General features: G+C 35.4%; 1 protein-coding gene across 2 annotated transcripts in view; it reads left to right on the top strand.

Annotated features, from left to right (window-relative positions):
• GLCE (glucuronic acid epimerase) overlaps positions 1 to 18412 on the top strand; it is a 115665-nt gene that overhangs the window by 86671 nt on the left and 10582 nt on the right. The window contains exons 2-3 of one of the 2 annotated variants that reach the window (XM_082736905.1): positions 13892 to 14487; positions 17619 to 17864. In XM_082736905.1, the coding sequence (XP_082593031.1) occupies positions 13905 to 14487; positions 17619 to 17864 (829 nt within the window). In that variant the 5' untranslated portion in view covers positions 13892 to 13904. The remainder of the gene's footprint in view (positions 1 to 13891; positions 14488 to 17618; positions 17865 to 18412) is intronic. The other variant, XM_082736906.1, reaches the window with a different exon arrangement.

Below are 18412 nucleotides of genomic sequence, written 5' to 3'. Positions count from 1 at the left end.
TGTAAAATAGCACTCACTTGCCTGCCCATTTGATTGGATTGTTGGAGGAATTAAATGAAAATGAAAAAGTACTTTGCACAATAGATATGGAAAATCATAGCTGTAAGAATATCATCTTTGATCTGCTTTAGTATATGTTCTTCTGTGCATCTCATCCAAGCACCTTTCCCTTGCCTAACAACCTGCCACATTACTTTTTGAGTTGCAAATTCAGTGACCGTATGTTAGCACCTTTTCAATATAAATTTTTTCTTCAGTAGTTTCCCATACATTCAGATCTTGTCTCTGTGAGGTTGTAAGCCATTTGAAAAAAGGAATCATATGTAAGCATCTTATGTTTTCCTCAGTATCAGATCTTAGGCTAAATTATATACATAGTAATACCAAGTAAAATAGTTATTAATTCTTCATTAGCTCATTGTCATAACTAGTACTGTAGGAATTATTAAAGGTTTTCAAAACCTTTTTTACTTCATTAATTTAGTATTTTTATGCAAACAGACTTTCTTTATTTCCAGTAACAAGGAAAGGTGGTTGATCTGGTACCAGTCAACATCTGTACTTCACTTCAAATTATTTAAAGAAATGTTCCTTTTAGTATGCTTCTGTCTAGTTGGTGGTTGCTGTATTTTAGAAAATGCATTGTTTTGGTGTCCTATTGGCACCTAAACTTTTCCTACAAAAGTAATGTGTCGAGTGGAAGGCCTAGTCAGCTTAGAATATGAACTTCCAGATTGAAAAAGGTGTAAGTAAATGGAAACACATCGCATGTTTGTGGATTGAAAGAATTCATATTGTTAAAGTATCATACTACTTAAAGTAATCTACCGATTTAGTGCAGTCCCTGTCAAAATTTCCATGTGATTTTGCAGAAACAGAAAAACTCATTCTAAATGCATATGGAATTTCCAGAGACCCCCATGTAGCCAAACTGTCTTTAAAAAAAGGGAAAGAACTGGAGAATTCACACTTCCTAATTTCAAAGCTTACTTCAGGAATCAAAATAGTGCATTATTTGCATAAAAACAGACATATAGATCAATGGAGTAGGCAGCCCAGAAATAAACCCTTGCATATATGGTTAGATGATTTTTTTTAAAAGATTTTATTTATTTATTTGACAGATCACAAGTAGGAAGAGAGGCAGGCAGAGAGAGAGGAGGAAGCAGGCTCCCCACTGAGCAGAGAGCCCGACACGGGGCTCGATCCCAGGACCCTGAGATCATGACCTGAGCTGAAGGCAGAGGCTTTAACCCACTGAGCCACCCAGGCGCTCCTGGTTAGATAATTTTAACAAGAGTGCCAAGATCATTCGATGGGGAAAGGACAGTCTTTTTCAACAAAAGGTGCTGAGAAAACTAGATATTCATGTGCAAAAGAATGAAGTTCTGACCCCTACCTAACACCATATGTAAAAGTTAACTCCAAGATGGATCAAAGAGCTACACCTAAGACCTAAACTATGAAATTCTCAGAAGAAAACAGAACAAAAGCTTCATGACATTGGATTTGGTAGTGATTTTGTTTGTTTGTTTTTTAAAGATTTTATTTATTTATTTGACAGAGATTACAAGTAGGCAGAGAGGCAGTCAGAGAGAGAGGGGAAGCAGGCTCCCCGCCGAGCAGAGAGCCCCATGGAGGACTCGATCCCAGGACCCTGAGATCATGACCTGAGCTGAAAGCAGAGGCTTAACCCACTGAGCCACCCAGGTGCCTCTGGTAGTGATTTCTTGAATATGACACTGAAAGCACAGGCAACAAAAGAAAAAATTAACAAATTGGGCCTCATAAAAATTAAATTCTGTGCACCAAAGACCATATCAGCAGAGTAAAAAAGGCAGCCCACAAAATGGGATAAAGTATTTGCAAATCACATGTTTGATAAGGGATTAATATCAGAATATATAGAGAGCTCCTAAAACTCAACAACAACAAAAAACCCAATTCATAAATGAGCAAAGGACTTGAAAAGACATTTCTCCAAAGAAGATAAATAATTGGCCAATAAGCACTTGGAAAGATGTTCAACATCACTAATAATTAGGGAAATGCATTTCAAGACTACAATGAGATACTACCTCATACACTTTAGGATGGGTACTATTTAAAAACAAAACAAACAGAAAATAAGTTGGCAAGAATGTGAAGAAACTGGAACTGTGTGCACTATTGGTGGGAATGTAATGTTATACCAACTATGGTAAACAGTATGATGGTTCATTAAAAACTTAAAAATAGGATTTCCATATGATCCAGTAATTCTGCTTCTAGATATATATCCAAAATAATTGAAAACAGCGTCTTCAAAAAGATCTTTGTACACCCATGTCCATAGCAGCGTTATACACAGTAGCCAAGAAGTACAAGTAACCCAAGTGTCCATAAACTGGTGAATGGATAAGTAAAGTGTGGTGTGTGCATACCATAAAATATTATTTAGCCTTGAAATGAAAGGAAATTCTGACATATACTATACCATGGATGAAACTTGAGGTCATTATGCTAGGTGAAATAGACCAGCCACAAAAAAAGACATATACTATATGATTCCACCTCTGTAAATTACTTACAGTAACCAAAATCATAGACACAGAAAATAGGATGGTGGTTGCCCCGGGGCTGGTGGAGAGAGATAGAAGAGTTACTGTTTAATGGGCATAGATAGAGTTACAGTTTTACAAGATGAAGAGTTATAGAAATGAATGCTGGTGATGGTAGCACAATATTATGAATGTATTTAATACCACTTAACTGTACACTGAAAAATGGTTAAGATGGTAAATTTTATGTTACATGTATTTTAGCTCAATAAAAAAAATTTGGAAAAAGAATGTGAGCTTCTACACTCTGGGCTAATAGAAAACGCCAGGTGGTCTCAGGTCTCCTTGCAGATACAGCATAGTACCACAAGTTTATTTTCTTCCAACTCCTGAGTTCTGTTTTTAGTTTTTATTTATATAATTAATGTATTCCTAATTAGATGGATCTCCTTCATCTTAGTGGTTAAAGTTTTTCATTTTTATTGTTTGCTTTTTCCTTTTCAGGCAATGGATATATGTTTATAAGAGAATAGCAGAGAAAGCAGAAGTATTGGTTTAACTTGCTTCAAAGCATATTTGTTTTGAGTAACTGAGCAGATAAATTTGAACTTTGATGTCAGGTAATTTTCATTCTGAAGGTAATTACAGACAGTCTGTATGCAAGACTAAGTAGGGGGAAAAAAAGTTAAAGCATTTATATAACAAATTTACTCTTTTTGTCCTTTTTTTTTTTTTGGTTTGGTGGCAGTTGTTATTGCTAAGAAAAAGATAGTCGTGGAATATAAAATTTTTTACTTAAGATTCTACTTTTTTATACTCTCATTTCTTATATTAATTCTAGTTATTTTCCTTATATACTGCCACATTGGTGTTTTTAGGACACCAGTACATTATTCTCAAAGCCTCAAATTAACATGGACTAATGAAACTGTTATTAAGTTCCACTTTTATCTCTAGAGAAAGGTTTTGCTTGGATAAGTTATCCCAGTACATCACAATAATTATTAGCAGAAATGAGGTATTGTAATGCATTCGTAAGCTCTGTGGGGCCCCAGAGATCCTATTTGCAAGGGCTTAATTATTCAAATACATGTGGAGAGCAGGTATCTTTATTGGATGATATATATACATGTATATTCATAATGATGACTCATTTCTATTCTTTTTTAGTGTTAATATCAAATAATTATACTGTTTGAAGAAAATTTATAAATTCCAGTACCTTCATTCAGAAATATCAGTAAATTTTTAGAATAACTAGATAACTTTTCCTAAAATTGTGTTTTTAGGAAATGTTATTTCCTTCCAATCCAGGAGCATGGAACATTTTTCCATTTCTTTGTGTCTTCCTCAATTTCTTTCATGAGTACTTTATAGTTTTCTGAGTATAGATTCTTAGCCTCTTTGGTTAGGAAATATTATTTCCTAAATAGTATTAGGAATACTGTGTATCTATGTGGACTGTTGATTCATGGTCAAAATCAACTGTGTCTAAAATAAGACTGTTAATGGTGGGTCCAATTCACAATCTGGTAACCTGTTAGAAATTAGAATATCTTCTGGGGAAGGTTAGTATTCAGCTGCCAAAATATAATATGTAATTGGTCAAAGATACTTTATGGCACATCAGAGCACAGTGTTTGGAGTCAAACAAATGAGTTAAAATTTCAAGTGAACATCATGTACCTTAGGTTAAATTACTTAACATTACAAAGTCTATTTGTTTCATCATCTGTAATATACAAAGAAACACAGTTTTTAACCACATTTAAGTTCTCACCTTTGTCCCTGTCTATAGGGACTCTCTTGTGGGCTATTATAACCTAGTCCCTTTGTCTGTAAAATGTGAATCATGTAATACAAGCATACCTCATTTTACTGCATTTCATTTTATTGCCCTTCATTTATATTGCAGTTTTTTTTGTTTGTTTGTTTAAATGAAGTTTGTGGTAACTCTGTGTTGAGGAAGTCTATGGGGCCACTTTCCCAATAGCATTTGCTTATTTCTTGTGTCTGGGTTACATTTTGGTAACTCTCACAATATCTTAAATTGTTTTAGTTTATTATGGTGATCTGTGATCAGTGATCTTTGATGTTATTATTGTAATTGTTTTGGGGCTCTATGTACCATGTCCATATAACTCAGCAAACTTAATTGATAAATGTGTATGTTCTGACTGCTCCATGAACTGGCCATTCCTTCTTCCTCTCCTTAGGTCTCCCTATTCCCTAAAACAACAATATCAAAATTAGGTCAATTAAAACCCTGCAGTGTCTAAGTTTTCAAGTGAAAGTAACAGTCATATGTCTCTCATTTTAAAAGCTGTAAATTAAGCTCAGTAAGGATACATGCTGAAGCAGAGATAGGCCAAAACCTAGTCCTCTTGTGCCAAACAAGTCAGCCAAGCTGTGAATGCAAAGGAAAAGTTCTTAAAGAAAGTTAAAAGTGCTATTCCAGTGAACATACAAGTAATAAGAAGTAATATAGCCTTATTGTTGATATGGAGAAAGTTTTAGTGGTCTGGATTAAAGATCAAACCAGCTACAACATTTCCTTAAACCACAGCTTAATCCAGAGCAACGCCTAACTCTCTGCAGTTCTACATAGGCTGAGAGATGATGACGCTGCAAAAGCGAAGTTTGAAGCTAGGAAAGGTTGGTTCATAATATGTAAGGAAAGAAGCTGTATCCATAACATAAAAGTGCTAGGTCACGCAGCAAGTCTTGATACAGAAGCTGCAGCAAGTTACCCAGAAGATCTAGCTAAGATAATTAATGAAAGTGGTTATACTAGATAACAGGTTTTCAGTATTGATGAAACATCCTTATATGAAGAAGATGCCATCTCAGACTTTCATAGCTAGAGAGAAGTCAATACTGACCTTGAAACTTCAAAGGACAGGCTGGCTAACTGCTTAGGAGATAATGCAGCTGGTGACTTAAAGCCAATAGTCATTTACCATTATGAAAATCCTAGGGGCCTTAAGAATTAGCTAAATGTACTCTGCCTGTGCTGTGTAAATGGAACAACAAAGCTTAGATCACAGCACATCTGTTTACAACACAATTTACTGAATTTTATTTTTAAGCCCACAGTTGAGACCTACTATTTGGGGGAGGGGAGGAATTCCTTTCAAAATATTACTGTTCATTGAGAATGCACCTGGTCACCCAAAAGCTCTGATGGAGATGTACAGTGAGGTTAATGTTGTTTTTATGCCTGCAAACACAACTGTTCTGTAGCCCATGGATCAAAAGGAATTTCAACATCCTGGTCTTATTATTTTAAGAAATACATTTCAGGGTCTCCTGGATGGCTCAGTTAGTTAAGTGTTTGACTCTCTTGGCTTAAGTGTTGACTTTTGGCTTAGGTCATTATCTCCGAGTCCAGAGATAGAACCCTGAATTGGGCTCCATGCTGGGCATGGAGCCTGCTTATAATTCTCTCTGTCCCTCTCTCTGCCCCTGCCCTGCTTCTTACGCCCACAGTCGGTCAGTCTCTCTCTCTCTCTCTTAAAAAAAAAAAAAAAAAGTTAAATACATTTCATAAAGCTATAGCTGCCATAGGTAGTGATTCCTCTGATAGATATGGGCAAAGTAAATTGAAAACCTTCTGGAAAGAATTTAGCTTTCTAAATGGGATTAAGAGCACTCATGATTCATGGGGAAGGTCAAAACACCAACATTAACAGGAGTTTGGAAGAAGTGTTTTCCATCCTTCATGGAGGACTTTGAGAGGTTCAAGACTTAACTGAAGGAAGTAACTGCAGATGTGGCAGAAATAGCAAGAGAACTGGAATTAGAAGTGGAGCCTGTAGATGGGAATGAATTGTGACAATCTCATGATAAAACTGTAACAGATGAGGAGTTGCTTCTTATGGATAAGCAAAAAGTGGTTTCTTAAATGGAATCTACTCTGGTGAAGATTGTTGAAATGACAACAAAGGATTTAGAATATGACATAAAGTTAGTTGATAGAGCAGCAGCAGGGTTTGAGAGGATTGGCTCCAGTTTTGAAAGGAGTTCTGTGGGGCAATGCTATAAAAAATATTACATGCTGCAAAGAAATCATTTGTGAAAGGGAGAGTCAATTGATGTGAACTTCACTGTTGTCTTATTTTAAGAAATTGTCACAGCCACCCCAGCCTTCAGCAGCTACCACCCTGACCAGTCAGCAGATAAAGATTATGACTCATTGAAAGCTTATATGATGGTTAGCTAATGGTTAGCATTTTTTAGCAATAAAGTGTCTTAAAATTGAGGTATGTACTTGGTTTTTTAGACATAATGCTGTTGTAATACTTAACAGACTACATTGTAGTCTACTAAGCATATTAGTCTATTAATAGTGTACTCAAACTCACATGCACTGGGAAACTAAAAAATTATTTTACTTGTTGTATTGTGATATTTGGTTTATTACAGTGTTCTGGAACCTAACCTACAGTATCTCTGACATATGCCTCTGTACTCTATATCCCCTACTCAGTTTCTTCAGGGTGTTTGCCTAGAAATATAACCTTATTTGAAGCATTGTGAGCCAGTTGTAGCATAGATTACTTTAACCTTAATATTTGGAAAAAAAAAAAATGGGATAGCAAAGTTAACTTCTCATCTTGTCCTTCATAATGAGAATACTATTTGTTTTACATTCCTGGAAGAGTCCTAACCACCAAAAATAGTAGGCATTTCTCTATTATGTCAGAGCTATCACAGAGTACTCAACCATTTGACTGTGTAATTTAAGTCTTGGTCTATCAAGCAGTAAACAGATGGAACATTTCTAACAGCAGTAATTAAATTGTAAATCTATTTTAACGAGTTGGCTAACATACAGCATCACAGTCCATATTCTGTTGTCTCAGTTACGTTCATTTTTATTTGGATTATGATTTCAGCATACCCAAACACGGGAAAGAAAACAAAGCTATTATTTGTTAAAATTGTATACTTGGGGTGCCTGGGCTGCTCGGTCGGTTAAGTGTCGCACTCTGATTTCAGATCAGGTCGTGATCTCAGAGTCATGGGATCCAGCCCCAGCGTCACTTAGCAGGGAGTCTGCTTGCCCCTCTCCCTCTGTCCCTCACCCCAGTTTTGTCTCCTCTCAAATGAATAAATAAAATCCTTAAATAAAATTGCATACTTACAGTATTCATTCATTCAACAAATCTTTATTGAATGCCTACTATGAACCAGACACATTTCTAGGCACTGGGGATCCAGCAGTGACCAGGAGAAGCAAAATTCCAGTCCTCACGGAGCTTAGATTCTAGTGGATTGGAGACAGATAATAAGCTAAATATGTGTAATACCAAGTGTGGTAAATACTATGAAGAAGTATAAAGCTGAGTAAAGACCAGAGAGGATGTTGGGGTGAGACATACTGTTTTAGATAGGGTAGTCAGGGAAGTAAGGCCTCTGATAAATTAACACTTAAGCAGTGACCTGAAGAAGTAAGGGAGCAAGCCAAGTAGATATCTGGGGAAACAGTGCTAGGCAGAGGGCATGGCAAGTGCAGATACCTGATTTATTAGTTGTCAGTGTGTATTCATTCCACCTTGAAGCTTTTCTTAACACCTTAAAAAATTAAGGGAGAGTTCCTTCTCGGTGTGTCATAGTATATTGTATGTAACTTTTTTATAATTCTTATCTCATCATTATTGTTTTTATGTGCATATTTCCCAATAATCTGACCTTTAGGGACAGGAATAGGTGCTGAATAGATGCTGATTGAACAAGTCAGTCAGTTTGAGTAAATATTGCACAACTACTTTTCTGTTTACTTGGTACCAAAGCATTATAAGAAATACAAATTGTCAGATACATAAGTAAATAAGAGAAAATAATGATCAAGTAAGCCGTGGTCTGCGTTAATCAGCGGAAAGAAATTTCTTTCAGTGAAATCTTTATGAATTTATTTAAATGTTCTTAACTGTAATATGATCTTCATAATTTAAAAACACAGGGTGATATCCATGATTTAATGTTTTGAATGACTTGGTTACTTGAAATATTCAGTTAGAAAAGTGAATTTGAGAAGTAAAAGTATCTATGCCACAGGAGTTTTTTGAATTGCAAATCATTTTAGAAGAGAACAGTTTGCCTTCCCTCATTTTTAACCATTTCTGCTAAGAAATTATTCCACAGTTTCTTTATGATACTTACTGAATGTTATTTTCTGTTTTAGATCTCTAAAGATACTAAAATCAATTTTTATTGGATTATGTTTCTAATGAAGTAAATCTTTAGGGTCTACAGTACATGAGGTTTCAAGGTTTTTGAATTTCCTGATTTTTTAAAACCTTTTTTTTTTTTTTTTTTAACTTGAAAGGTTAATCTGGTTTATAGATGTGGCAAAAGCTTTAAAGTAAGTAGGAAGCTTATCACCACTCAGCAGAAAACCCTGGTTTGGTCTGTTAGAGGTCCTGTTGTTACTGTACTAACAAAATGTCAGTACAGTCCACTTTCTGAAATTTTAAAGTTTCTGATTAGTTTTCTACAATTTGAGCAACATTATAATAAAATTATCATGTTTACCTTTAAATAAACCTACTTAGTAGTTAATAGTGCATGTCAATACTCAGAGTTTTCTTTTTTTCATCCTTGTTTCTCCTATATTTTGAAAACTAAATATTTGTAGACATTTTAAACTTAAAATTTACCTTTCCTCTAATATTTTAACAAAGGTGACTTTGACCTAATTTTCTTAAAATAGAAAATGATTTTTAAAACCCAGTAAATATGGGAAATGTGTGTGTTGTTTTACTAAAGTGAGATCATTCTAGTGTGTTTGTGCCTCTTTTTTTCAATTTCAAGTCCACAGTCACATTTCCCAGTGGAGGACCACGTCTCACATCTAGTTGTCCTATGCCCTAATAAGTCTCTTTGGGAAAAAAAATCTGACCTAGTCCCCTTCTTCTTTTCATACCACTGACTTATTGAGGGGACAGGACCAGCTCTCCTGCAGGATGTCTTGCCTTTTAGATGTGTCTGGTTGATGGGTACCTAGGTGACTCAGTTAAGTGGCCGTCTCTTAGTTTTGGCTCAGGTCATGATCTCAAGGTCCTGGGATGGAGCTCCGCATCCAGCTCTGTGCTCAGCGGGAGTCCGCTTGAGGATTCTCTCTCCCTTTCCTTCTGTCCCTCCTCCAACTCACATGCACACTTGTTCACTCCTTCTCTTTCTTTCCCAAATAAATAAATAAATCTTGAAAAGAAAAAGATGTGTCTGGATGCGTCTGCATTTAACTTGTTCCTCTATCTCTTGTATTTCCTATTAATTAAAAGTCAAATTGTAAGGCCTCAGGGATCCATATTAAACATTTTTCATTGGGATATATGATAGGTTATTTACTTTTTATTTTAACTCATTAAAAAACACAGTATCTGGATGAGCCACCATTAATGAGACTGAATTTGAGCACTGAATTAGGGTAATGAATCTGATCCCTTCATTGTAGAGTTTCAGCTTTTTAATCTTGCTACTAGAAAATAATGTATTTGGTGTTACTTTGCACAGTATGAATCTCTAGGTCCCTATCAAACATATACCTGAATATAATACTTGTCTAAATTAGTAAATTTCATGAGGAAATCACATAATGCTAATTTTCTAATATTTTTACCATTTTTCTTTTACATCATTAGCCACCCTTCTTCTGTAAAAGGAATTATTTATCATATGGAGCTATTGGTTTGTTCTCTTAAAAAGGCCAGATAAATAAATAAATAATTTCGCTTAGTTGCCAATTTTAAGCATCTCAGTCAGAAGATGATAAAAGGTTGGTTTTTGTTTTGTTTGATTTTTCTGGTTCTCTTTTTTTGAGTATTTTGTAGACTCGTGGATTTTTATTGTTTTAATGTATTTCAGTCAACATCAGTCATAATTCTTACAACTTTGACTGAGGGGGAAAAGGATCTGTCAGCAAATAAAACAATTAAAAAAAAAGGATCTGTCAGACTGATTCTTGTATCTTTTTGCTGTGATACCTATGTTTTTAATTATGGAAATACTCAAACAAAGTATAGAGAATAATGTAGTGAACCTTCAACATATCTTTGAGCTTCAGTAATTACCAGTGTTTCCAATCTCATTTTCTATATATCCTGCTGCTTTTTTGATCCCCTAGATTATGATCTCACTGATGTTTGAAAGTTTTCTTTATTTTCTGGCATAACAAGGCCCTAGACTTTAGAGAAATCATCCATTTCTCTAAGAAGCCATCATTTCTTTTTGTAAGCTTTTCATTTTCATTTTTGAAATGAAAGCTTTTCATTTCATTTCTCTTTACTTTGCCATCATGTGTCTCATTATAATGGTAGTATAGTTCCATAAGCAGGTTTGTTCTCATTTGAGTCATGGAGGAAGGGCATCTCTCAAAATGGGACAAAAGTCTTTATATTTCTATTTCAATTGATCTAAATGTTTGGTATAGCTAACAAATGATTCAAATGTTAACACATTTAAGTGTTTTTAAGGAATGCTTAAAGAAGGATTGCTTTTTTTAAAATAAATACCGTTTAGTGTTACTGGTTTGTCTGTACTGCAATGTAAGGAAATCCTTTATAAATGTATGACTTCTGAAGGATTCCTTGTACCACGCTTTGGTTTTTTAGCATTCAAAACATTTTCTCATAGTCATAATGCAGATGATGAAAGTGTTACTGGATTCTGGCTCTTAAATCTGTGTAAGATTTCCCAGATGGATCAAACCCTGTCTTTGCCTTTTCCCCTCCTGATGCCCTACTGAAATAAAATGTATAGAAACAAGAAACAAAGAAACCAGTAAAGTAAGGAGGAAGACTATGAAAGAGTGATAACTGAACAGATTTCTGGATCTCTATTCAAGTACTTAGAAGATACAACTCTACCCTCTCATTTCCCTATACCATTCTCATCCCTGCACTTGGACTGTTGATAACAGGCATGAACCCCAAGCAAAACATCAAGCAGAGTTCTTGGCAAAGAAGCTAGGCAAAGCTAAGGCTTCTAGAGTACAAGTCATGTCTCCAGAACAAAAGAAAACCTCCATCATTTTGGCATTTAGAGGGCCTGCTGGCTCCCTACCCATGCACCCTAAAGGAATACTGCCAGTCAGCGTATACCTACCCCACACAGAGTCCTCAGGAGACAGTCTAGCCAAAAATCAGACCATCTGCACAATGGTAGAGGAATCTGTGTTGGCTAATGGGTCATTCAGATGTAAATACAAATGAGCAACCAAGATCACCAGGGATGTGAGGAAAAATGATGGCATGAAAGAGAGACTAAGATAATCAGAAAAATTGCTACTGGAGAAAATAGAGCTAATCAGAGAGAACTTAACAAGAAGTGAACTCTAAGGGCTGCAGGAAGATACTATACTCATTAAACAAGAATAAGAGAACACAAGTTTTCAGATCAATAGGGCACAGCAAGTGCTGAAATAGTGAATCAAATATAATGTGCTTCTTTCTGGGAAGCTGAATTCCAAGGACAAAGATCCAGAGGAAAACCATGTACAAAGTGACAAGTATCAGTCTGAAATCAAGTCATCAGTAATTCTCTTAATGCTTTAAGACAATAAAACATTACCTACAACTTTTTAAAAGAAAATAATGTATAACCGGGGATTCTGTATCTTGCCAAACTGTTAATCAAAGGTAAGAGCAAACTGAAGGTTTTTTTAGACATACAAGAACTCAAAGGTATCTTCTCTTGGAATTAAAAGAAATGAGTGAGGGATGCCTGGCTGGGTCAGTCTGTAGAGCCTGCAACTCTTGATCTTGGAGGTCATGAGTTCAACCCCACATTGGGCGTAAGCTTACGATAGATAGAGAATTACACTTTTACCATCAGCTTTCTTTAAAAAATAGAAAATTATTGTGTAATATTTCACTCAACATTTTCATTTGGGGGTTTGATTTTTTTTTTTTTCTTTAAATCTCACTGCTGACAAAACGGTTTATTGAGGGGAAAAAGAAGATGAAGAATTAGAGACAGTAAAGTAAGTAGTTGTGGATTTATACCAGAAAATAAATTATAGAGCTACTACAGCAAACAATGAGATTGATTCTGTAATTCTCCATAGTTCCCAATGACCCCCAGCAACAGGCAATTGAGGACTATTTTTTAATTGCAGTCACAGCTGGCTGATACACCATATGGCCAGCAGGGGCAACAGCATCAGATTCTTCTCCCATAATGACTGGAGTGACATGGTCTGGCTTATATTTAAAAGCATCATTCTAATGGTTATCGTTGAGCATAGACTTGGGGGTAGAATAGTAGAGCAAGGGTAGAAATAATGAGACCAGTTTGGATATCACTGCAGTGTTCCAAGTAAAAGATGACAGTGGCTCGGATGTGGTGGTCATTGTGGAGTTGGGGGAAAGAGGTCAGATTCTAGGTTTTATTTGAAGGTAGAGCCAATAGCATTTCCTGACTGATTGGATATGAGGTGATCAAAAAAGGAGTAGAGGTGTCTGGTCTGAACAGTAGGAAAAGAGAAACGGGATGGGGGGAAAGAGTTGTTTTAGATGTTACAGAAGTCCATTTGACCTGCAAGTAAAGATGTCAATTTCTTGTATTGGCACTTAGATACATGTGTCTGTAGTTCTGAAGAAAGGTCTGGCTTAGAGATGGAATTTTAGAAGTAGTCTGCATATAAAGTATATTTAAAGCCATGAGAGTGTGTGAGATCACAGGAGTGAATAGAGATTAAAAAAAAGTTTGAGGACCGAGGCTCTAAAGCACACTAACACTTAAGGTTCAGGGAGATGAGAAAGAATGATCAGAGATGACTGAGGAGGAGCAGCCAGTGGCGTATAAGGAGAACCACAAGAAGATGGTGCCCTAGAAGCCATGAGAAGAAAGTATTTCTGGTAGGAAAGAGTCATTGACTACTCATGCTGCTGAAGAGATCAAGTAGGATGAGCACTAAAAATCTACTGTTGGATTTGGCAACATGGATGTCAGTGTTTACCTTAATATCATTATGTTTTTTCAAACAGCCAGCTTGTTGGGACAAAAATAATGCATTAAGTTGTTCAGACCCAACTACTTAATAAATGAAACCATTAGATATTTCTTTTGGCCCAGAGACTTTGAAACAATTACTAAGATACAAAGAGAGTCACAAACAGAAAGCCTATACCTGCTTTAAAGGGTCATGCTATGTATTTTAAGAGGGAAAAGCTCCTCTTACCTTTTTGTTGTCTCTGCTAAAAAGTTTGAATTAGTAATTTTAAATCTGATCAGATTCTACAGTGAATAAAATAGCCTTATTGTGGTTCAATGTAAAAAAATAAAATCTTATCCTATGAAATGTCTGCAGTATATCTTTGCATGAATTTTTCTTTTTGCCTCCATAGGTATGGTCTGAATATGCGTTGCTTGGCAGCTCGGGTCAACTATAAGATTTTGATTATCATCTGTACACTCTTCACTTTGGTCACAGTACTTTTGTGGAATAAATGTTCCAGCGATAAAGCGACCCAGTTTCCACGGCACTTGAGTAGTGGCTTCAGAGTGGATGGATTAGAAAAAAGAGCAGCAGCATCTGAGAGTAACAACTATGTGAACCACATGGCCAAACAGTCTGAGGAAGGATTCCCTCAGGAACAGCAGAAAGCACCCCCCGTTGTTGGAAGCTTCAACAGCAATGGGGGAAGCAAGGTGTTAGGGCTCAAATACGAAGAAATTGACTGTCTCATAAATGATGAACATACAATTAAAGGAAGACGAGAGGGAAATGAAGTCTTTCTTCCATTCACTTGGGTAGAGAAATATTTTGACGTATATGGAAAGGTGGTTCAGTATGATGGCTATGATCGGTTTGAATTCTCTCATAGCTATTCCAAAGTCTATGCACAGAGAGCCCCATATCACCCTGATGGTGTGTTTATGTCCTTTGAAGGCTACAATGTGGAAGTTCGGGACAGAGTCAAGTGCATAAGTGGGGTTGAAGGTTGGTATCTGTCTGCTCCACTGCATTTTTCCATCCTGATTGTGCTGAGGAATAAAAAGTTGTAGGTGTTAATTATCTAGCAAGTACATACATAGCTTACTATCAAGAGACCTGATAGTCTCTGACTATCACAAGGAGGAAGAGATGAAGTCTGAACCTGGGGCAGTTTTCTAGATGATGTGTTTTAAGGGCTGCAAGAAGATCATACCTGATCAAATAGGATTATTCCATTAACCTTCCATAACATCTGAAATTCTCACCAATGAGTTAAAGGCACAGCATCTCCAAAAATTTTGCATTAAAATGCAGTTATTCTCCTGTGAGAGGAGATGGGAACAGGAGAGAACAATGGACCTACGTATGTACTGATGCAGTCTTGTTACCACATTAGCCAGGTATCTTCTCCAGATGGAGGTTTAAAGTCTTCAGAACAAGATAACACATAGGCACCATCTTCTCTGATCTTACATACTACACTCCTATAATCTACTGCATATTGTTTCTCAGATCTTATGGGTATAATCAGTACATTTTAGAGTTTGTATTTCAAACCTAAGATTGATCAGAAAGCCAAATTGAATTTGACTTTAAAATACATCATTTAACCAGAGGAAAGAGCTTAGTGTGTTTTGAAATTGCTTAGTTTAAATTTTATTTTCCTCATTCTATAAAATGTGATTTCAGTATCTTAATTTTTTAAGTTTTATGTAATATCTTTGCCAAATGTTCGTAAGAAGAAAGGGCCAAATTCACTTATATTCATACCACTTCAAGATAATTATTACCGTTTTTGCATATTCTCTGGAAGTCTTTGTATGTAGTCCTATGTCTTAACATAGTTGTAATGATACTTAAACAACATACTTGTAATAATATTTATATACTTCAAAGATATCTGTCACCAAACTTCTTCATATTAATTTTATATTTAGATGCTAAAGAAAAGGTAAAAAATACCCATAACCTCTGTTAAATAATATTTTGATATGCTTTTCCAATCTTTGTTGTTGTTATAGAAAATACATTTTTTAAACAAGTTGGGATCATACTGTATAGTCAATTTTATATTCTCCTTTTTTCATCTAAAATATCTTGTTATTTCCCCTTGTTCTTCCCCTTGTTTAAGGACTAGTATTCACAGTAAAAATAAGCCGTGGTACATGTAATAATTGCAGCCTTTCTCTTTAGTTGGCTACTTAGGTCATTTCCGGTTTTTTTGCTTTTATATGTAATGGTATAGATACTCATGTTCATTGTTTGCTATTTTAATTATAGTCTAGGAGTAGTTGCCTAGGAAATAAACTGCCATGTCAATTAATATAAATTGAACTATTTTGCTAAACTGCTTTCCCAAAAGGTTGAACCTACATGTACCTCCAGGAGCAGAGTATAAGGGTGCTTTTGTCACCCCACTCTTGCTGTCATGGAACATTGTTTTTTAATCTGTTGTTTACTAAGGGATCTCATCATTCACTATCAGTAACCATCAGTGAGGCCACATACCCTTTTCATATGCTTCTAATCATCATAAAATCTTGATCTTATTTCCCCCTTTTCTAATGTGATTAGTGGGTTCTATAGTCATGTGAACTTTTATATATATAGTAATATAATGATACTTTGTCACGTTTGTTAAAGCTATTTTCTTCAATTTGATTGTCTTCCATTTTATTTATGATTTGTTAGTTTTAGAAGTTTTTAGTTCTATTTGGTGAACTTACAGACTTTTTAATTTTTTTTTTTTTTTTTACTTCTACTTTTATGCTGAGAAAGTCATTGCTATACCATGATCGGCTTTTCATCTGTATTTTCTCTAATAGTTTTATTAGGGTTGTGTTTTTTTACATTCAACTCTTTAGGCCAGCCAAATTGATTTATATCTTGGTATATGGTTTAAGGTCAGGGTATAATTTCAGATTTTTCTTTTCACATGTATTGAGTGATCTTTTTTCCCCAGTGATTCATGGTACAGTATTTATTGTTATGTAAAGCATTTTGAATAGCAGAGTAGGTTTCTGGCCTACTATTCTTGTTCATTGATCAGTCTAGCAATTGTTATGCTGGTTGCCCATTGTTAAAATTTTCATCCATCTTTAATGAGATATTGTATAAACCTTCCTTTCATTAAATAAAAACAATGCTATTTGAATCTTGGGGGGGGAAAGTCTCCTCTTGGAAAAAAAATACAAGTCAGGAGCTTATCTAGCCTAGGTTTCTTAGCCCTTATGGTTCCTAAATCCTTAAATTGTTTTGAAACTACATCACACATATGGTTTTGTAGGTTCTTAGCTTCTGCTGTGCCCATCTGATGCTTCTTAATTTATTTTAGAACTACAGAGAGGAGCTTATCTCTCAACACATAGACCATGATGCAACAATACAATATTCTGTGCAATGTCATATTATTGTATTTCCCATGTAGAAAATTACTAAAACACTAATACCAAACATTTAAAAGTTTTGCTTAGGACCTTAGAAGAGATAATCCATTAATGAGTTATGTCAAAAATCTGTGGTTCAATGTGCAATTTTAATTCATTAAAAAAAAATGCCTGGTTCTCAAAAAATTATATTTTGACATGAAGGAGATGAAAAAGAATTGCAAGCTATGTTTATACTTTAAGTTGCCTAGTTGTAACTGGCTCTGTAAACAGATACTTTAGCTGTCAGATGGTATAGGCATTAGACCACATCTTGACTTTGGAGAGAGAGATGGGTATGTAATTATCTTGAATATTAATACAGACATTTAAAAAATTTCATACTTAGGATGACCCTGTGGTAACATTACCTACATGTATTTAAATTGTACAAAATTTGTATGAAACAGGACAACTGTAGCTATGAGCAAAAGTTACACATGTAAAAAGTCAATCCTTAAAAGATAATCTGCAACATTGCATTGCTATCAACAAATACTGAATGAGAGTGAATAAACCTTCATTTTGTTTTTCATATCTGATTAATTAAGTTCTAGTTTTTAATAATTATGAAAACAGTATAAAATAGAAGCTTTAAAGTTGTAGATAAGCCTATAACATGCCCCAGAGGTAAAACAGTAAAGAATGGTTCTCGGAATATGCTTATAAGTGTCCAGACATGGTTATTTATTTTGTTTCTCTATTTTTTAGGTGTACCTTTATCTACACAGTGGGGACCTCAAGGCTATTTCTACCCAATCCAGATTGCACAGTATGGGTTAAGTCATTACAGCAAAAATCTAACTGAGAAACCCCCTCACATAGAAGTATATGAAACAGCAGAAGACAGGGACAAAAACAGCAAGCCTAATGACTGGACTGTGCCAAAGGGGTGCTTTATGGCTAGTGTGGCTGATAAGTCTAGATTCACCAATGTTAAACAATTCATTGCTCCAGGTAAGTGATACATTATTATGTGTGCCTGCTAATTTTGTGATGATTTATGGCACCTGATACTCCCTTAAAATTGTCTTTATGGTTTTAGGAAGCACATTAGCAGACCCTTTATATCTATATAAAGAAACAAATGGTGTCACCCAAGTGAAATCTCTAGAAAGGGACACCTGGGTGGCTCAGTCGTTAAGTGCCTGCCTTCGGCTCAGATCTGAGTGTCCTGGGATCAAGCCCCATATTGGGCTCCGTGCCCAGCAGGGAGCCTGCTTCTCCCTCTTCAGCTCCCCAGTGCTTATGTTCTCTCTCTCACTGTCTCTGTCATAAATAAAATTTTTAAAAAAATAAAATAAAAAAGAAATCCCTAGAAAAAGAACAGCTAAAAATTCAAGGTTATAAAAAAAAATTACTATGTATCTTTTTCCAGGGAGCTGTGTCCCACAGGAATGATGCTCCTTAGTTCATTTTAGCATTTCAGTACAATATTTAATTTTACTTTTAAACTATTTTGCATAAAGGTAGAAATTTTTCTTTGTAGAACAGTCCTTTTCCTT

The sequence above is a fragment of the Mustela nivalis genome, assembly GCF_964662115.1.
Source record: "Mustela nivalis genome assembly, chromosome: 6".
Classification (NCBI taxonomy): Eukaryota; Metazoa; Chordata; class Mammalia; order Carnivora; family Mustelidae; genus Mustela; species Mustela nivalis.
Note: the sequence above shows the minus strand (reverse complement) of the source record. Positions and strands in the feature narration are given on the sequence as shown.